The sequence below is a fragment of the Amblyomma mixtum genome, chromosome 3 (assembly GCF_055824585.1).
Source record: "Amblyomma mixtum isolate Tamu chromosome 3, ASM5582458v1, whole genome shotgun sequence".
In the NCBI taxonomy this organism is placed as follows: Eukaryota; Metazoa; Arthropoda; class Arachnida; order Ixodida; family Ixodidae; genus Amblyomma; species Amblyomma mixtum.
This window is the reverse complement of record NC_143014.1, coordinates 183,804,714-183,825,983: the sequence shown is the minus strand read 5'-3', so window position 1 is coordinate 183,825,983 and position 21,270 is coordinate 183,804,714. Positions and strand designations below refer to the sequence as shown.

The following is a 21,270-nucleotide window of genomic DNA, read 5'->3' as shown; positions in this document are numbered from 1 at the left end:
CACATTTTCATGTCTCTCGAGTTATGTATCCAGCATTCAACTTCCAGGAACCTCGTGGGCAACACAAGTTGTTGATAGCTTTGGTGTGGAGGCTGTAGTCTTCACGGAAGTGGCTTTGGCGAAGAAACGCGACCAGGCAGCTTTCCTGAGGAAGTCATTAGATGCTACAGTTTCATCCAGCGGAATGCTGTCACTGCGTGCCTTCATTTATGGTCACCCTATAACTGTCAACGCCATAAGCGGCGATGTTGTTCCATGCGGCCTAAGCGACTTGGAGAGTGTGATTCACAAGTTTCACAACCTGCACGTATGCGCTGGTGGCCCCGGTGGCGAGATGTACCACAACATCCAACCCGAGTGTGCATATATCGACGCATGTGGCGTGTGGCGGCACAGAAACTGCATGTTATTTTCTGAACAAGCAAGTTGCGACCGTTGCGAAAGATTGAAAGACACACTCCGGATACATTACTCCCGTATGAAGAAGAGAGGAGAAATGAAGCACATTCGTCTTTTAAGCAGCCCTTCCAAAAAAGCCCGCATTGACCTTTTGCGGAAGGCAAGAATTTCCTGCTACAGGTCCAAAGTGCGACTTCTAAAAGGAAAAAAAAAGCTTGAGGCAAAACTGAGCAAATGCAAAGCCAAGCTTAAACAATTAAGTGATGAAACACTTGACCGCATTTCTCGTGATGCGAACCTTACTGAGACACAGCAGCTTGTGTTAAAGGAATGTGTGGCTGCTGGCAAGACTGGTTCTAAGAAGGGACGACGATACTCGGACAGCTGGATCCTGCTTTGCTTGCTCCTTCATATCAGGTCACCAGCAGCCTACAGGTTCCTGATGGAAAACGAAGTGCTCGCATTGCCGTCAGTCCGAACAATACGCCGGTATGTCTCTATGGTGGGATTTAAGTCGGGATTTGACAGCAAGTTCTTTTCTGCTCTGAAAAGGAAAATAGAAAAAATGGACGACTTCAAGCGACATGGGATTATCATGTTCGATGAAATGCAGGTTAGAAAAAGTAAACGTGTCAATTCTCGCACGATGACATATGTAGGGCTGGCAACAGACGCTGTAAACGCTGATGAGCTCGCTGATCACGCCCTCGTTTTCATGTTCTGTCCTTTTGGCGATAGCTACGCTCAACCTATAGGGGTGTTCGCAGCAAAAAATGCAACCAAAGGCTCCATTCTCGCTCAGTTGCTTCTCCAAGCTATTGTGATGCTCGAAGAAGCCGGTGCAAAGATTCATGGGTTTGTCTGTGATGGCGCGTCAACAAACAGGAGCATGTGGAACATTCTAGGTGTTAATGGAAGCCTCAAGGAGAGCTGCAACTCGTTCACGCACCCAGTTGACCCTGAAAGAAAAGTTTTTGCGTTTTCTGACACTCCACACTTGTTTAAGTGTGTGAGAAATAGACTTAAGCAGCAGCGATACTTGAAAAACGAAGGACAGTGGATCAAGTGGGAGTACTATGCTGAAGTCTACAAGGAAGACGTTGCCAACGCGGGGGGCCTAAAAGTCTGCCCGAAAATAACGCACTCTCACATATACCCGAGTAACTGTGAGAAGATGCGTGTGAAGTTAGCCACCCAAGTCTTTAGCCGCTCCATGGCGGCGGGTATTCAGTTTTATCGGGAACAAGGTATCCGCAAACTCATAGGCAGCGAGAAAACTCAAGAATTCACGTTGTTTTTAAACAATTTGTTTGATGCACTGAACAGGCGATTTCCAGCAGAAGGGATCACAAGGAACAGCCGAGACCTCGCAATTCTCAAGCATGGAATTGACTGGCTGGACAGCTGGGAAAGAGAACTGGAAAGTGGCAACATTATAAAAGACATGTTCTTGACAAAGAGCACTTGCGAGGGACTTCGAGTCACATTGAAGTCCACTTTGGATCTTTGTGAGGTGCTGCTTGATTGCCACAACTTCAAATATGTCCTAACCAACAAAATGAACCAAGATCCTATCGAGCGGTTCTTTGGCAAAATACGGTTGGCAGGAAGCCAGAATGATCACCCTTCGATGCCCACCTTTATGCAGCTTTACCAGACGCTGTCGATCTACAGTATCCTTAAACCTCCGAAGTATGGCAATTGCAAAGTCGTCGAGGGTGAGGAACCATTGCTGGATGCGTCATATTTCAGGGCCCTCATTAGAACAGACGACAAAGTGGCATCATGCCCTGGATTCATCATTCAAATTAAAGAAAAGCTAGACGATCTAGTTTCAGTAGAAGACTGGGAATGTGAAGATATCGTTCGGAAACACAAATCAGACGGAGGGCAAATTACAGACTGCATACTTTATTATGCCACCGGTTTTTTGTGCAGAAAGATGCGAAGAGTTACCACTGCGCTGCTTGCTTGTCAGCCTTCAGCGTAAAAAATAATTCTTTTGCTGAAGCAGCTCTAACAAATGTGAAGACCAGAGGGGGTCTTACCCACCCTAACGTCAACATATTTGACCTTCTAAAGCATACGGAGCGGTTTTTTGTTGACTATGCAGACTGCCACACGGTGTACTGGGACACCATAGACGCAGTGATAGATACATACACGATGACATTCCCATGTGCTGATCACAAGGAAGAAGTACTCGCACAGCTCCTCCACTATTACGTCAGCATGCGTATGAGGCAGCATTGTAAGCACACCAATGCAGTCATGACAAAGCAGTGTCAAGAAAAAAAGAAACAGGCCAAGCTGTGCTCATCCTAGATGATAGAGGATGATTCGCTCAGTGTATCGTCCAAATAAACGAATGCAGTGATCATCACAATTGCAGTCACGGTCTTGGCTTTTGATTACACGAAAGTAGCCCAGTAGGTTGTGATTCACTGTGTTTTGTGCGTAACCTAGTGACTACAGGAAATCACATCTCTCAGAGAGGCTACTTGTAGTAATAAATTTGTTTGTTCAACAGAATGGCTATTCAGGCCGCATTTGAGCAAAAAAAAAAAAAAGCAAATTGTGCTGTTAATGTCCCGAAGGGGCATATGGGCATTAATAGATGCCGCAATGGAGGGCTCCAAACTTAGACCACATAGGATTCTTCACATCACACAGCACACGGGCACCTTTTGCGTTGTTTCGCGGCCACCGCAGCCGGCATTACACCTACGTTCTCGGGCCTAGTGCTAGAGACAACCACTCAGCATCGTCGGTGCCGACCTGAGGGATAAGATTGGCAGAAACAACGCCAGTGGCATTTCCAGTAACTATTTGCGTTTCGTGTACCTAATTGTGGACTGCACTTGCTATTAAAAAGCCGCAAATGCACACTTGGATTTTTGTTTTGGTCCCGGCGTTCGCGTGTATAGCGGCAGTGGCGTTCTGCAATACAGCACAAGAGCGCGGGTTCTATTCGTGGCTGCGGAGTAAGTATTTCTGATGCAGGCGAAATGCGGAAACGTCCTTGAGGTTTGTGCAAATTAAAGAACTCCAGGTGGCCGAAGTTAACCATGTTCTCAACACGGCGGTCATCTCGCAGCATTGGCGCAATACACTGCTCAAGCAATGTTTGAATGTACGCGTAGGCTCTTCAGGCCAAATGTGGGCGCGTTGAGTCCGACCTTTTATATTTAAGAGGCAGTGTAGTTAACTATGCTCACAGCAGTCGTGCGGATGAACGAAAAAAAAATTTGCTATGAACGCATTTCGATAACGAGCTCGGAAGCAGCACAGGGCTGCGTCCTCGCTGCTGTTCCGCCCATTCATGCAGTCTCAGCAAGAAAAACACGAAGTAGCCCAAAATTATTTGGTGTCGACAGCAGTTTCAATCCTTCGTTGTCTTGCCGCACTTCACAAAGCACGCGTACATGCAGCGGCACCGAAAGATCCCGTGGCATCTGCATTACGGCTGCCGAAGCTCGGCGACTAGGGGCCCCGGGTGCGTAGCGCCATCTGTCAGCGTTCGAGAGAAGCGCAGGGAGCGGCGAACAAGTCCTGGTCGCGCCGCCGAGCGCAGTGTCAACACCTAAATGTATTCTTACACCGTGGCACAAACAAAGCAACAAACAAACATATTGTTTTGTTTATGCCTAGCTTATTTTCCCGATTGTGAAAATGTATATATGCGTCACTGTCACAATAAAATTCAGTTGAAGTTCAGATAAAGTTCAGTTGAATCATAGCTGCCGAACGCATCAGTACTGCATCAAGTGCCGCTACATGGTCTGGATAAGGTAGGGAGAGCCAGCACAGCTGCTGCTGCTGGACACGTCCTCTCTAGCCACGCTGTGCAGTTGGCTGGCGGACACTTGAGCTAGCGTTCCTGAGAAGTTCACCAGCTGTAATTTCAAGAAATGCGGGATACCAAACGCGCTCGACGGTACTGAAGCTGTGTTTCTGTGACAAGATATCTCTGACAAGGGCTTTTCAGAAGACACCACATCCGACGATGACGATCACTAGAGCACCAACTACGGACACTTCAGAAGCGTGCGTACCTGCGCGCCCGTGCGTATGCCAGGACCGGTTGCAGGACACAAGTAGGCACGAGAGCGGCGCTCGATCTGTATCTGCCAGATATTTGGTGCCCGCGCTATACACGTCGTATCCGGCGCGCCAGCGCACGTAAATAATCGAAGGCCATTCAGCTTTCGAGACTTCCGGAACGTCTTCGAGCTGTCTGCCTTACTCGCATTATATGCAGATGAAAACTTTTTCTTCTGTTTTTGCTATCCCCAAATTACACCTCATATTATACGCGAGTACGTTTTTTACGATATAACAAACCAGCACCGAACGTATTTACTCGTATAATGAACCCACCCCCAACTTTTGTCATTGAAGATTTCCGGCAGACTGAAGTAAATCTTACCCATATCATAATGAGACACTACAGAAACCAGAAATATCATTTATGAGATCAGTGCAATGTGCAAACCAGTTCCAGGAACGAACAAACAGTCAATAAGCGAAAAATGAACCCTACGGGCAGAGAGGTGCCGTTTCACGCTCATGTTGCACAATTTCTTCGTATGGAACAAAATCAGACAATGTAATATGTTGTCATAGTCACTTCTGCTTGATGCATCAAAAAAATCTGCCGCAGATGCAGCAGAATCGCACAAAGTGAGATTCTTCCAAGCGCACGCCATTCCTATGACTGATGCCGTTCTGCAAGCACTCTACACTGGAACCTCAATTTCAAGGAGTTTCAAAAATTGGTGTCTCGCGGAAAAACTATGCAAGAAACTAAAGTAGTATTTGAACAACCCACTGGATGTCACAATAACTCATTGGCAGCCCCAGTAGCACTGTAATCGCACTTCGAATCTGTCGATCACCGGTGATCAATGCATAGTAGCATGGTAACGAAAGAGTTAGAACAGAATGCCACAAAGCATCCTGAAATGCTACCGAAAGGGACCTTCGGACCCCCTAGCGGTTTGGCGAGCTCGAGGTCGGGAGTGAAAACGTCCAACTCCTCTCACATCACAGCTAACGCTTAAACATTCTCATTACACATTCATAACTGTCCTGCATTAAAAATCTGCACCTGACCTTCAGGACCGTTGTTCGGCACATCCGCTTTATCTCACCGCGGCTGGCTGGCGTCTTCGACTACCACAAAATCGTTGGATCGCACTGTGATACAGCAAACACCTTCCGAAGTGAACGATGCTAAACACCGGTGACACAAACGTGGCTGACAGTATGCTTTTGTTGATGAATGGATGGAAGGACAGACGGTCAGAAGGATGATATGAAATTTTGACTATCGCAAAAAAATGTGCCAAAACTTTTTTTTTTCACCACATAAGCCTCCCCTCAAATTGACATCAACTTTTCAGAAAAAAAAAAGCGAGCTCAATACACGAGTAAATATGGTATTACAGGTGGAAACAGCAAAGCCATTGTAACCTGTATATGGGCAAGGGCACCAGATCTCGAGCAGAACAAGTGCAAACCCACAACTCTATTATAAAAGCAAACACAAGAGCACCCTCCACCTTCACTTTCCCGAGAAAACAGAACTGTCCTCTATGCAGTCGCCTTCCTCAATTCTTCTGAAATTTTGCTACACCTACAGTGTTCGGGCATGCTCATCACAACATTCTCGCTTATCTTGTGCCAGCCTTTCCTTTTTCTTTCTCGAGCAATGAGGAGCAAACATGTGGCCAAATGAGTGGGACAACTCCTCAAGTCACCAGGGACAAAATTGTCCATGCGGATGACAATGAACACTGAACCTCATGCCCCAAACAAGAATTCACAAATAAGTAGCTCCATGAAAGAAGTACTTAAAGTCAAAAGCCTCTGCTGACTATGATTGTGTCGACCACAATTGCATGCACTGCGTCTCTAATACGAGAAATCTGCAACTAAACTTCAGGTAATGAACACTAAAACGTGGTGAATGACATAAACGCAGCAGTTACCGGGTTCATGTTAAAACCTATTTTAATCGCTCTTTTTTTTTTTTGCCAGAACTATTTCTGGTCACATTTTCTACCTTATTCAAAAGTCCCCTTGATAAAAATGCACAGGCATAATGAACACATCGTGTGTGGCGATCAAGTGTGTTTCAAGGGAGCTCAACCGCCACCATCCTTGCTATTCACAACTCGAGCATCCTAAGGAGCACATGCTCTCAGGCCAGAAGAGAAACAGTGAATGCCTTTAAAACAAAATTTTATCACCTTGTTGTTGACTCCGTCCTTGTCACTTCTTCCTGAATGGATTCTGTAACTGGAGTGGCCTTAGCATCCACCTCTTCTGACACTTCCTCTTCAAATGATGCATCTTCAGGATATGTCACACTTTTGGGCTCCCCACTGCCTTTGGATTTAGAAGTCTGTGCATCCAACTGAGAAGGAACACTTGCTGTGACAGAGCTCTCCAGTTTTCCTGTAAAAGCACCCAGTGAAATGTTATAAATTATGAAATATTACTGTGTTTCGGCAGATCACCTTTAATCAGAACTGAGATGTGTCAAACATGTTAGCTTTTTAAGCTGCAATTTTTCATCAAGTGATCAAACTTAGATGTTTCACTAAAACGAAAGTCTGGAACCCTTTTTCCCAAGAGAACGTCCCCACCAGCGATGATGAACTTCTGTCACTGGAGCACTAGCCTCTGTATGACTTTGTAAAAGAATGTGGGTGGCTGTTGATGCCAACTGTGCACTGTACCTTACAGGCCAGTCCAAATGCCAAAGAAATTTTAGCTGTTTTTAAAGATCAGGAACATGTGCATGGCACATCGATTCTGCCAAAGTGGTCATAAATGCAGAGTACTGTTGGTGTCAAGAGCCACTCGTATTCAATGAAACGGTATGCACACAAGTGGAGGCATGCATAAAAACTGACAGTCCTGGGAGAAAATACACTTTCATTGAAATGTCACATCCAACAATTCTAACGCTACTTTTTACTACTCCGTCCTCTTCGTCATCTTCCTATTCTTTCAGTCTTGCCTGGATAACAAAGGTAACCTGTCCTCCTACTTTAGACATTGCATTTTTTATTGTCATGGTGAAGCCTGCAGTGCGGACACAACAGAGTTGGTGCGCAAACGAGATGTGGTAGTTTTGATACAAAGACTGGAAGTGACAGTGCTGATGCAGAAAGCACACACAAAAGTGTTGCCACAAAGTGCAGAAGCAAATGTGAGCAATCTGGGATCTTATGCTGTCTTTTAGACACTGCCAAAACTGGCAGCTCAATATTCGGCACATGCTCAACACATGGTAGCACTATACTTCTGACAGATAACTCAACGCAAAGCATGGTAACTTCAGTATCGCTTGCTATTTCTCCTGTAACACCTTCCAACATAAGTTAACACCTCTCAAAATGAGAGATATGAGGTAACTTTAAGCTTAATAGGCACCTGTCCATTGCTTGATTGCTGACCCACTGTAATACCACAAAAGCCAGCGTTATCAGTTAGAGCAATAGCCCTAGCTGAAATCCAGACACTTCTCTGTGGACTCAAAAACTGCAGGATGGAGGCCAATAGATTTCTGCAGGTTATAGCCGAAGAGGCAGAGTTTACCGAACACCCTTTGTATTTTTAATGGTGCATTTAATTTAAACCTCCAGCCCTGATATTTGGAACAACTTCACAGGCACAGGGTACCCAATAAAGCTACGAAAACTAAAGTGCTGTCCTGTTAGTAGAGCATTCACCTTTTATCCGGTAGCTTCAAGTCTAACATCAGCAACAAGGTAACAAGTTCATAAATTTACCACCCTCTCTTATTCAGATGCTGCCAGAAACCTAGCTCTTTGTACTGACCACACAATTACAATTGACTTGCGATTTCTCTACATTCCTCAACTGCCATGTCTTACTCTATTTTTACTGAATGTTTGAGTGTTCTTGTGGATAGAAAACACATGGAAGCTTAATTTCCTTGTGTTGTTAAAATGAAGCAAAATTACAATAAACAGAAGTTTGAGATAAGCAAAAGCACTTAAATACTAATAATACCATACTAATCGTGCACCGCAAAAGTTGCAATCTTCACTCAGCTTTATTTTCCAATGCCAATTCCACTACACGAGCACAGCAGTAAATACAGTAGAGAGAGTCCCATGCAGTGACAGCACAGCACAAGAAACACAGCTGTCAAAAAACACAGCACAAGCAAAGAGCACGCCACTAAGTTGACAACAAAGCTGGGCAGTGGCTGCCATTTCCACTGCAGCTCAGACGCTGCTAACGAGAGTGAGGGGGGGAGGGAGGTGGGACAGGTTAAGTCTGCCTGGCTGGCGTTGTCATGAGGAGCAGACACTGTCCTCGTGTCAACTTTCTGAATACCGCAAACTCCGAATCTGGAGCAACAGGCATGCATGCATCAGCACTGCAATTGTGTAAAGTGAAGCGATACAAGGACACGACGAGGGGCGCGCATTGCAGCGCTCTAGCAGACTTGCTTGTTGGTCGTAGGCATGGTTCACAGGGTGACCTGTGGACCGGCAAACTATCACGCATGTCTCTTTCGAGGTAATTCATGAGAAACACGTGGTAGCTAACTGAGCAACAAGAAAAGCGTAACTGTGCAACATGAAAACCTTTTAAGTTTTGGTTTGGTTTGGTTTATGGGGTTTAACGTCCCAAAGCGACTAAGGCTATGAGAGACGCCGTAGTGGAGGGCTCCGGAAATTTCGACCACCTGGGGTTCTTTAACGTGCACTGACATCGCACAGTACACGGGCCTCTAGAATTTCTCCTCCAAAGAAATTCCAGCCGCCGCGGCCGGGATCGAACCCGCGTCTTTCGGGTCAGCAGCCGAGCACCGTAACCGCTGAGCCACCGCGGTTTTGATATTTTGAGGTATGCAATTTTGAGCTAACAAGAGGGTATATTGTAGAGCTGTGCACGGGCTCGGGCCCACCCGAAAGCCTGTACCCGGCCCGCGGACTGGGCTCAGGCCCCTTGCAAGCCCTCGAGCTGGGCTCAGGCCCAGCCCGAGCCTGGGCCATGGTACATTTGTCTTTGACGGCCGGCGGGGCTTTGCGATCGCGAGTATGCGTACAGCCTTGATCAAAAGTTTAGAGCCCAGGCGGTTTGCTTCTAAGCTGTGTACAGGGGCTCCTGTAGCATACGTGGAAGTCCTGCCCCATTGGAGGGGGGCAGGACTAGAAATCTTACCTTCAGGAGATTTGGAACTCTGGGAATGCATTACGAGCCACACGGTGTTAATCAGAACCAAACCCTAGGGCTCTAAACTGGACAAAGGCTGTACCATATACGGAAGTGCGAATATGGCCATGGCACGCTGGGTGTCTTGCATGCAGAGCAGGAACTGCTTTGTGTCTAGACCATCCAGGAGGGAATGTACAAGGATGGGAGGGAAGTTTAAACGCTAACAAAAAGCAAACAAAAGCTAGTCGGGGTTCGAAACGCATTTTCGGTTCTAGCAAGTACCAACGTTGGGGAAGAGACACTGTTCATGGGCGGCTTTTGCAGTAGGAAAGGTAAGAAGAATGGAAGCTTTCGGGAAGCGAAAGTAAGGCTGCGTATGGCTCACACTGGGTCGTCGCGTCTAGGGAAGCTTTTCTAATGAACTGCGGTGTTGCTTGAAGACTGGTCATTGACCGAGGTTGACAACAGAAACACGTCACTGCCAGCACAAGACATGTTGTCATTTTCTTGCAGCAGCGCTTCAGGAAAGGGCTTCAGGGGGATGGGACATTTTGTGGTACTATCCTCTGGAAGATGCCTCGCAATGCACTGCAGCACCGACTGCCTTCTCTCTTGTCCGTCTACCCAGCAGGAGCTACTCGCTCCGGTTCCGGCAGGGGAGACTGACTATAGTCGCGGGCAAGAGCCAAGGGAGACCTCCACCACATCAATGGTGGTACAAGAATGCCACTGGCACCTCCACTACGGCTCGTACTCTTCTGGCGCAGGCTTGGTTCTTTTGTTTCACCGTAATTGCTTGTCAGCGAAGAGAACACAGCGCCCTTCCTTCCTGAGAATAGCAGAAGCAAGGACGCCGCCGCCACATTGGCATTCGCGGGAGAGCGCCGTGCTGTTGCTTATTTGCTGGCTTATTCTCTGACAATCAAAAGGTCTGCCAGTCGTGGCATGCCACCCACGGCTTATGAGACCGCATCTGTCACTCCCCTTCGTACTTCGAGCGTTTCGTTTATTCCTTACACGTCCTGAGCTTTAAGCAGTCAGCCTTGTACCATGGAGAAGTTCAGTGCTGAAAACCAAAGAAGCGGCATTTCAAGCAGCCGCTTTAAACTTATTCCCAAATCTGATGGTAAAAGCTCTTTATGGGACAAGTTTGTCTTTGTCGCTGAGTGTGCAACGAATTCACCTGAGGGACATGTACAGTGCAAGCTGTGCAGGATGTTCTTCGCCTTCGAATCTTCAAAAACGGGAACATCGCATCTGCAGGGGCACTGGTGCAAAAGCAGCTGAGCCAACGCAAGTACAACAACTTCTTTTTTTGAAGCAGGAAAAGTTAACTGCAGCTTTAGCACATTTCTGTGCGAAAGATATGCGCCATTTGACATAGTCAGTGGCAATGACTTTACAAAAGTAGCCCAAGAGTTAATCTGCATTGGAGCTCGCCATGGCAATGTTCAGGTTGACGATGTCCTTCCTCATCACACCACTGTCTTGAGAAAAGTAGCCGACTTACCAGCGCAAGTTTGGGGCAACTTAATGCTCGAAGTTGCCACAGCTATGATCCAGGGGTGTTGTGTGATCACTACGAACATGTGGACAGATGATTTTTGCAAAGTGGCGTACAAGACAGCTACGGCACATTACACTGAAAGTGAGTGGTGGCTGCACTCCCACGTTCTTTTTACTTGCAATTTTCCCAGCAACGCAAGACTGGATAGAACATTCGAAAAGAGTTTCAACGCTGTTTTTTCTAAACTGGGGATCGACAGGGATCTTCTGCAGAAGGCTACAATCGTGACTGACCTAGGTGTGAATATCATGTCCGTTCGCCATCCCTACAGCAGAATGAACTGCTGTGCACATCTCCTGAACACTATTCTTCGGAACACAACACTCTCTGAAGATTTTATTGCAGCTGAAGCACCGTGTGTCAGTGAGACATTGGAAAATATCAAACTGGTCGTGAAATTCCTGAAACAAAGTGTCCTAGCTAGCTGACTCAACCAAACTGTCTGCCAGGAAGTACCGACAAGTGGAACTCAACACTTTCTATGCTGAAATCTGTATTCGGCCAACTTGCAGAAATTGAAGCCCTTCTTCAATTGAAACCCTTCGATCATGGACAATGTAGACAAAATGGTTCTAAAAGAACTAAATTGCATTTCTGGAACCGTTTTCAGAAGCAACGAGAGCCCTAGAGGCGGACAAAATCCCAACGTTGCCTCTAACCTTATTGCACTTTGCCAAAGTAGAAAGAATTTTTCATGACCAAGTCCAACCGTCGAAGGCCACAGAAATGGCAAAAATTCACCAATGTGACCAATTTTTCCTAAGGACAAAGGTTATCCTGATCATGGAGCACAAGACAGCGATGATTTTCTGCCCACAATTTCGACATCTTAGGATGGTTTCCGCTGAGGAGCGTGATGAAGGGTACGGGCGTATACGAGAGCTCGTTGCGTCATCACCAGGGGAGTTGCCGGCCTCTATGCAAGAACAACCTCCTGCGAAAAAGCTGTGCAAGGACTTGTTCAGTGAGTGGAGCGACAAAACCAGCATTCAGAATGCCGAAAAAGATGAGTTGACCAATTACTTGGGCACAGAATCGACTCTTTGTTCAGAGTTTGAGCTAGCACAGTTTTGGAGGAGCAAGAAAGCTATACACCTGAAACTTTGTTTTCGCTACAAAAGTATTAGTAGCCATTCCGGCCATCAGTTCAAGCAGCGAAAGAAATTTCAGCGCTGCTAGATTCATAATGCAGGAGCGCCGCACTTGCCTCAAATCATCATCAATGGACGAATTGTTGTCATCTGGAATGCGAGGTCAAAATTTAAATGCCATTGAAATAAACTTATTTTCCTGAAACTGTCCCTTTCTGTGTCGTCGTCCCTTCAACTGCACTACTGAGGGTCGGGCCAGGCCCAAGCACGCCGGCCGAGCACCTTGCGGAAATTGCGGCCCGTGCACAGCTCTAGTATATTGTGCGATACAACTATGTTGCATTAAAACGAGCTTGTAAATGCAAAAACTTTAATAAGCCATGAGTTTCATTACAAGTGGACCCACCCCAAAACATTACATCAGCTAGCAAAGTTCACCTGACCAAACAAATAGTTGATAAAGCATCAAAAATTCATGCCGATCAAGGCAATTGGTTGGTTTATTGGTTTATTGGGGTTTAACGTCCCAAAGCAACTCAGGCTATGAGGGACGCCATAGTGAAGGGCTCTGGAAATTTTGACCACCTGGGGTTCTTTTAGCGTGCACTGACATCGCACAGTACACGGGCCTCTAGAATTTCACCTTCATTGAAATTCGGCTGCCGCGATCACGCGTCTTTCGGCTCAGCAGCCGAGCGCCGTAACCACCGCGCCACTGCAGCGGCTCAGTGATGCAGAAGGCAACTGATGCAGAAGCGAATGCATTAGTATGTGGGCTCTGATTTCAACGATTTGTGTTGACAAACTGAATTCGTTCCCAGCATGACAACTTTAAGTTTCGCTTTTACAATTAATCTCTAAGCATGATTTCCAATTCTTTAAAAGCAACTTGAATTCTTCGAATTTATTTCCAATTCACATTTTTAAATTAAAATTCCAATTTCAATTTCAATTCAAATTCTTCCTATCCCAATTTTTTTCGATTCTTTGACTCCTCCTCCCCCTCAGCCATGGTGCACCTGCGTGCTCTGCGCTTCCTCGTTCGCGATGTCACGAAACCTCCTCCTCACTCCACTTCTCTCCACTCCACTGTACATGGACAGACAAATGCCGGGTTTTCGTCTGCATGGCCGCTGTAATGCTCACGCATTAATAAACGGAGTAAATGAAAGTGTCAGTTCTGCTGCACTGAAAAAGCTGGTTATGCTAACTTGCTAAGGCAACACCTTGTATTTCCTTGTCTTGTACCTTCTTTTGCAGCTGCTTCATGCTTTCCTAACTGTGTTTAAGCCCAGACAAGTTTGCACCTTGTAATTGGTGCGTCAGACACTAGTGCTAGTTTTTTTTTTTTTTTTCAAGGTCCGATATCTTTTCATGTGTTTCTTGTGCACCCAGTAACTTCAAAATAGATGAAATCCTCCTGGTGAAATTAGTGTTTGCTAGATCTCTGTGCACCAAAACAGGTCAATCACAAGCTGTAATGTTTGCACAAAGTTCCACTGAAACCATTGCAGAGCTGCAATATTTTACTGTCAAACTCTGCAAGGCCTCGTAATTCACATCAGTGCATTCACAGATTGGAAACTGTCAAGAGCATACAAAGTTATAACACCAGTGTACTAATGTAGGCAAAAACACAGCTTTTGCCACTGGCATATGAATGGAAAGGTAGGGACATATTTGCCTGCAGGTAACTAATCACTGCAACAAACAAGATTGCATGAGTATTCACATTCCGGTCATTTGTTACTATGTTAAGTAGCACCCACCCTGCGGCGGAGTCTTGGCACCACGTGCACGAAGCTTGGCAAGGGCCCTGCGCTCAAGGGCACGCACATTGGCCTCTTCAGCATTGAGCTTTTTTTGCCATTCCAGGAGCTGCTGCACATGCTTACGCCTGCTCTGCAACTTTTGCTGCCGCTCTTCCAAAAACCTACATGTACGGCATTGGCGGTGCACTCATACTTAAGACACACCCAAGGCAAACATGCAGACGCATGAAAACAGAAGGAAGAAAATCATAATTTGTTGCCTACACTTCTATCTTTTGATGCATTCATTACAACAAGCCATCACCTTAATCTTACAAGCCAAACCTCTGCATCACTTTAGACAAACTCTATGCACAATATAAAGGTCTTCACAGAAGCTGCTTTGCACCTCAGTAAGAAAAGTGCAGAGGATAATAAGATGATGAAGTTCACAAGAAAAAAAAAAAAACAGTCCACTAAAAATCGGACCAGCTTGTACTCACCGCTGGCTAGCATTAAGCTTTAAATGTGTGGAGTCCTCAAATTCTGCAGGAAAAAATAAACAAAAATGAACCAGCAAGAACATTTCCTCTTACAATTAATACCAGTAAAACTATCTTGAGTTCATGCCTATACCGCTCAATGATCATTACCCTCTACAATTTGTCTCCATAAACGCAAAGAAGAAAGTTCAAAAGGCAAAACTTCAGCTTGAATAAAATTTCAACGAAAGCAGTAATGAATACCTGCAAAAAATCTCATGTAAAATTTAATACTGAACACTAAAAAGCAGACTGCAGACTAAAATATACTTGCTTATTCTTTTCCAATCACTGTTTCAGACAATAACTACGAACAGTGATGCATGGCCAGAAAATAATGAACCCAATGATACCTTACATTAAGGTTTGGTTTATGGGGTTTAACGTCCCAAAGCAAGGCAGACTATGAGAAACGCCGTAGTGAAGGGCTCCAGAAATTTCGACCACCTGGAGTTCTTTAACATGCACTGACATCGTACAGTACATGGGCCTCTAGAATTTCACCTCCATCGAAATTCGACCGTCTCGGCCGGGATTGAACCCACGTATTTCGGGTCAGCAGCTGAGCACCATAACCACTGAGCTACCGCGGCCGCAATTAGGTGTATTGTAAATTTTAACTGTTAGGTTTCAAAAGCCACTGTTAAAAAACTTTTTCACTCAGCGCAGTGCAGCCATCCTTACCTGGAAAAGTGCCACTGGTCTCAAATGTTGAATCATAGCTATTAGGAAGTGACGACTTCTGTTCACCCTGCATCAGTAAAAAAAACCATTCAGGAAAGGAGACAAGACATAAATTATTTGACAGCAAGGTAAGCTCAGTCAGCCACACTTGCATTTCAATGGCCCAAAATAACTTCCAGAAGTTCAAGCTTTGCATTATTTGTGCATTATTGCAGACTTTTAACGATTCAAGTAGGGGGGCAAAAAAGCACACAAACAGAAATAAAAATCTAGCAAAGACCACGCACAACATAATAAGGCATGAATGACATACTCCGTTATGATTTAAGAAAATGGTTCCACTTTGTTATCATATGCAGAAAAAAAAAAAACATGTTAGCATGTAGTAAGGGGTTAATGAGTTATTGTGATAGCCCCAAGTGTGTTGTGCTAAATATGGTGATAATTATGGTGCAGGATCAATTGATAGTCCCTCATTGAGAAGTGAGAAAAGAAATTCAAAGTGGAGTTTTCTTCCCACTTCTAGTGGTTCCATTCTATTACCTTCCATCAGTTCAGTGGGGGAATCAGATGATGAGCTTTTAGAATAAATAACTCTTACTGCCTTCCTCTGGATTCATTCAAAATGGTTATTAATTTTAGTGCAAGGATCCCAGGCTACACATGTATATCTGAGCTTCAGTGTGAATAGTGATAGGTAAGCTAATGGTCTAATGATATTTGGTGCTTTCAACTCTGAGAAAGCAAAGTTCATGTAAAGAGGATGAACACATTTTCGACACGTGACCAGCTTAGACCCTCAAACCCAAAAGAGGACTGTGAATCGGACTTTGGAAGTCTGAACATGCTACACAAGGAACCTTAAGGTCAAGGTCAAGGAGAAGAACAGAAGACGACATCACTCGAAGGTCTAATGATTAATTGATCGTTGACAAATAAAATTTTATCATCGTCATCATTTCAATACAAAGTTCCCATGATATTTTGTGTTGTGTTGGGTTTAGTGGCGCATAAGCAGCTAAAGGTATCATGTGCCAAACTCAAGTGTAATGGTTTTCTCCAGAATTTTACTGAAATGTGCAAAAAACAACAGCAGCGTAGAGGGCCTAAAGTTAGTTGTACTACCTAGTGATGACAAAGGGAAAGAATTTTAGCAATGGCTAATAGCACAAGCTTTAAAGAAAATTGGGTAACCTAAGCGGCAATCCTTGACTGGGCAAGGATCTTGAGGCTCCCAGGCAATCAAATAAAGACCCCAGCCATCTTCTCAAGAATAAAAAAGAAAGAAGTTAAGGTGTATAAAAAAATCAAGCGAAGCAGTGGGTAAGAAGTTTGAGCTTCTCGAGAAAATCTGCTTCTCTTAAGACATGTCAACGATTGCATTATCACTTACGAGCAGTGGTGGGTGTCACATACTTTATTCTTAGCTTTTAGAGTTTTGTGCATAATAATAAAAATAAAACAACAGCCAATAATGCTACTTGTATTAATGCTAGACATCCCGGTTAGACCAGTTCGTAGATAGACTGCTCTGGTGAGGTGGTGTACTCAGGCTTGGACCCTGGACCAGGACGAATTTTTCTTCAACTACAAAGAGTCTGTGGAAGCTCTATACCTTTCCTTTGTAGCTGTATGGCTGTGCTTGGGTGGATGCTAATGAGTAATTACTCCCTTATTACAAATCTACTCCACCTGAGGAGTATTCCCCTAACCACTGGACCAACACCATTCCCACTTCAAGTTGTTGATCAAATCGCTTCCGCCCCATCATATGCTAGTGGTCTTGGCTAGGCCAGCTGGTAAAACAACAGACTCCTATTACCACCACTCTGATTACTGCAATGCAAGAAAGCACTTATCCTACTCATACTTTTTCTTTTCTAAATAGCATTGTACCACTGCAGAACTGATCACAATAGCAGGAATAATTTAGTTTTTCCTCCTTTTATTCAAAATGAGCCAATCAAAGGAGCTGACATCAATAGCACCTGACATAAACAATGCAACAACTGTGTGATAACCATAATTCACTAACATAACACTGTTCCTACGCAAGTTTTCACAAGGAACGAACACTACACCATTCCGAGATCTGTATTATAAAGCTCACTGAAAATGCAGGCAGAATACTGCAAAAATAGGCACTAGAATTAATAATGTGACAGGTTTGCCACAAAGCAAAGGCTAATGTAATGCAGTCTAGTTAAAGCCAATCCATTCATGACAAAACAGTCAAAGCAAAATAATACTAATCCCCCATGTTCAATTACACCACAGTGATGAGTCCCGACAGAACAAAGCAGCGCATGCAAGAGTCCCATTTCTGAACTTTACTGTAAATGGGCTAAGCTGAGCACTAAATGCACACACTACTTGCCACACACACACAAAAAAAAGACAGTTACCTTTCTAGGAACCTCTTCAGGCTTAGAAGATTCCTTAGAATGGCCACTTGTTTGGTCACCAAGCAGTGATTGTTCATAAGACTCTGGAACTAATTACAAGAAAAAAAAAACAACTGAAGGCAGCAACAGAAAATACCAGACAGAAACTTTTATACAATTTCTAAAAGTTCATGAAGCCGTCCACAAATACCAAACAGTTAGCAAAAATCTTTTTACAGAGGGATGAGGAACAACAACGTCCCCAGTCTTCACTTGCTTTCTCGCCACCTTCATCATTTTTGTATATTGTGGAGGGAATAAAGATTATTATTGTTATTATATAATTATTATTATTATTATTAATTCTTAAAACTGTGGGGTACATGTGTACCACATTTCGTACCCCAGCCAACGAGAGCACGCTAATGCCATGAGGCGACATGCACGGGCTACTCAGGAGCAGACATCGGCACCCTCACGAGGGCGTCCTCACACGGCTTCACTCAGTGAGTGATGAAGGAGGATTAGCACACAAAAGAGTTGTGAGAGTGAGGGAGGGCAGGAATAGTGAGGTGATGGTGAGGGAGAAAAAGATGCACAGGTTGAGGGTGAGGGTGTGCCACAAAGTTCGTGCCTACCCTGGCTTAAATTTCCCGTTCGGGGCGCAGCCGATTCCAGAACCTGCGGATGCAAGGACGACGACTAAATAATGTCTTTCGCCGATTGTCTACTATATTTACAAATGTTGCACCACTTACATTTTATATCAATCTAAACCTTAGATTTTTTTTCTAAAGTGCTCCTAATTACTCCTGTATCAAATGCAATGCTATTTATGTTCGGACCAGTAAATGTTGTCAAGTTTTTCATATTGTGATGAAGACGAAGCTGGCAGTGGCGCGGGACGGAGCGCCCGCGCTAGGCCAGCGGCCATTAAATCATCTCATAGCCATCGTTCATTACGCCTCATTCTTCGGCTGGCCGCCACGTTACATTTGGTGTGAGGTGCTGGGGTCCCTTCACCGCCATCCTGGTCACGGAGCTTCGGTGTCCTGCGCCTGCCATGGACGTCGGCCGCGAGTACCTGGTCCGCCCCGCACGGCCGTGCCCCAGCCCGCCCGACCTGAACCGACCTCGCCGCTCACCCCAGCCCCGTCCCCCGCCCGGACCACAAGACACGACGACCCAAGACCCAACCGACCAAAGACCCGACCGACCCAAGACCCTGCCCACACATGAGGACACCGCCCCCCTGCCCCTGCCGTTCGGTGCGTCCAAGGGCCTCGGCCGTCAGCTCCTGGCACCCTACGGCCCGCATGCTTCGTGGACCGGGACTCATTCTCTCATCTTTCTCATCGTGGCGGCCAGCACTGCACCATCTTCTACATATTGTTCGATCCTTCACTCAAGACCATCGCCATTTCGTCGTCTGCTCGTCACCGATCGGGACGATCGCTCGGAGGCCCCGGGTAGTGTGACGAAGACGAAGCTGGCAGTGGCGCGGGACGGAGCGCCCGCGCTAGGCCAGCGGCCATTAAATCATCTCATAGTTATCGTTCATTACGCCTCATTCTTCGGCTGGCCGCCACGTTACAATATTTACTCGAGATGCATGTCAATTTTATTCTTTTTATATTTTTTACTTGTGTATTTCTTGGTTTTTTAAGAAGATATTTATATTTATTATTCACCACGTTGATAATTTGCAATGCCTAGCAGAAGAGCTTTCAAAATGTTTCAAGTTTCGTTGCAGTTAAATCTTGTGCCCACTATGAATTATATGTTGCCGTGAACAGTAGGGACACAGAGGACCTGTCGGGCATGTTGCCTTTACCTCTGCCCCATGCAGAGAGAATATGTGAAACAATAAACAACAAATGAAAACAACTAAACAAGAACTCTAGTCTAACAGCAGGTCTACAAGCGAATTCTTTGGACGACCGCTCCAAGTGATCCACCCCATGGACAATTCTCCTTAAGCCGCAGGACGTTCACCAGAGCGCAATGATGACTTCGCAGCACGTGCACAGTCTAGGACACCTCAGAGCCAGATACGTAAAGGCGTAATCGTGAGGCCAATATTCGGAGGCAAATGAATGCCAAAGACGATAAAACGGCACTCTTTGAGATGGCTTAACTGCCATACTCGTGAGATGCGAGGAAAAGAAAACTTTAGGATGGCCTTAGGGCTGCGAGGCAAAGTGCGAGGAGTGCACGGGGGGAAAAAAAAAAGATTACAGCTGGCTATGAACATCAAAAAAGGGCGGTGCAGGCCAATGTGAAAGGAAAGACAGTAAAAGAGCAGTGAGCAGTAAGGAAGGAAAGCAAGGGGCAAATGCGAAAGGGGCGAACTGGCCAGCGCGAAGCATGAGGTAGCGGCGGCAAGAAGCGGAGGCACAGCAGCACTGTACGGGTGGTTTTGCTACGCTCATTTGGTTGTGCGCATTTCCTAACTATTGCCTCCTAAATGACACTGAGGCAGTGAAAGACAACGTCGTGTTTACGCAGAGCTTTGGTTTTCATATGAAATCAAACGTGCTATATCCATAGCCGCGCTATATTCATGTAAATGCCATACTTCGACAAGACTTAGACGAAATCGAAAACATGATAAATAAAAATGTGATAACTGAAAATAAATAATTATCACATAAAGGGATGGTAGGAGCAGGACAGAAGATATTTCTGAATGTTTCTTTTACAAAGCAATACTATATGTTTAGTAAGTAGCCATTTAATTATCAGACCAGCATCCTCAGAGCCATACCATTACCAAGAACTGATATAGAAGACAATGATAGAGTGAAAAATATCTGCTGGTCCGAGTGACTTTACTACATAGAGGTCTACAGTACCATGTCACAAATGCATATCTACTGGCCGCTAACAGGAAGCACCTCACAACAGGGTGAAAAGCGAAAATAAGAAAAGCTGCCTCCTGAACACTTGAGGCTGGATTTAAAAGAATAGAGAACTAAAACATAACAAACAAGGGGGCAAAAACACAGTTCAACACAACAAATGAGAACGGTTGGCATGCAGCCACACCTGTCACTTACCACTAATGCCACTTGAGTGGACACCACTGGCAGAACCCTCGGCAACCTCAGTAACACCATGTGTGGGAACAGAAGTAACATTCGATGCTGAAGCAAGGCTTCCACCTCCTCCTCGACTTTGTGCAAGACACTGGCTCTGCAAAGCTTTCAATTCCATTCGTTTCTGGTGGAGCCTGATGAGGATACCCCGTTGTCTCTTGCGCAGTGCTGCCAACTTGTCTTCAGTGCCCTTTTCTCGGCAGTTTCTGCAAGAGCAGTTAGTAATCAACATTAAAGGTAGCATTCAAAAGAAAAGGAAGACAACACACACTACGCCAGAAAAGAAATAGCAAAAAAAAAACACAGTTTCACATGACTATACTCCATCTCACAAGTTGTTTACAGCGCTATGAAAGCTGTGGTGATCTCAGCCAATCAGAATGGCGTGCGCTGCAAGACATGTTCCTCCGCATCTCTCCTCCCGTGACTGGTGGCTCCATCCCTGGGGAGGAAAGAGCACCAGAGCCCAGCTGCTGCGTGAAGGAGACTCTGCAGACTCGGCGGACACCATGTTCACGAATGGCGCAGGACCACTTCGAACCAAGCC

At 45.3% G+C, this 21,270-nt stretch overlaps 1 protein-coding gene across 7 annotated transcripts in view; it reads right to left on the bottom strand.

The window, feature by feature from the left end:
* LOC149352955 (uncharacterized) overlaps positions 1–21,270 on the bottom strand; it is a 119,245-nt gene that overhangs the window by 29,334 nt on the left and 68,641 nt on the right. For all 7 annotated transcript variants that reach the window (XM_089582154.1, XM_089582153.1, XM_089582157.1 and 4 more), the window contains 6 exons: positions 20,685–20,929; positions 17,647–17,735; positions 15,242–15,308; positions 14,519–14,561; positions 14,034–14,197; positions 6,654–6,861 (listed from right to left, as the gene is read on the bottom strand). In XM_089582154.1, the coding sequence (XP_089438280.1) occupies positions 6,654–6,861; positions 14,034–14,197; positions 14,519–14,561; positions 15,242–15,308; positions 17,647–17,735; positions 20,685–20,929 (816 nt within the window). The remainder of the gene's footprint in view (positions 1–6,653; positions 6,862–14,033; positions 14,198–14,518; positions 14,562–15,241; positions 15,309–17,646; positions 17,736–20,684; positions 20,930–21,270) is intronic.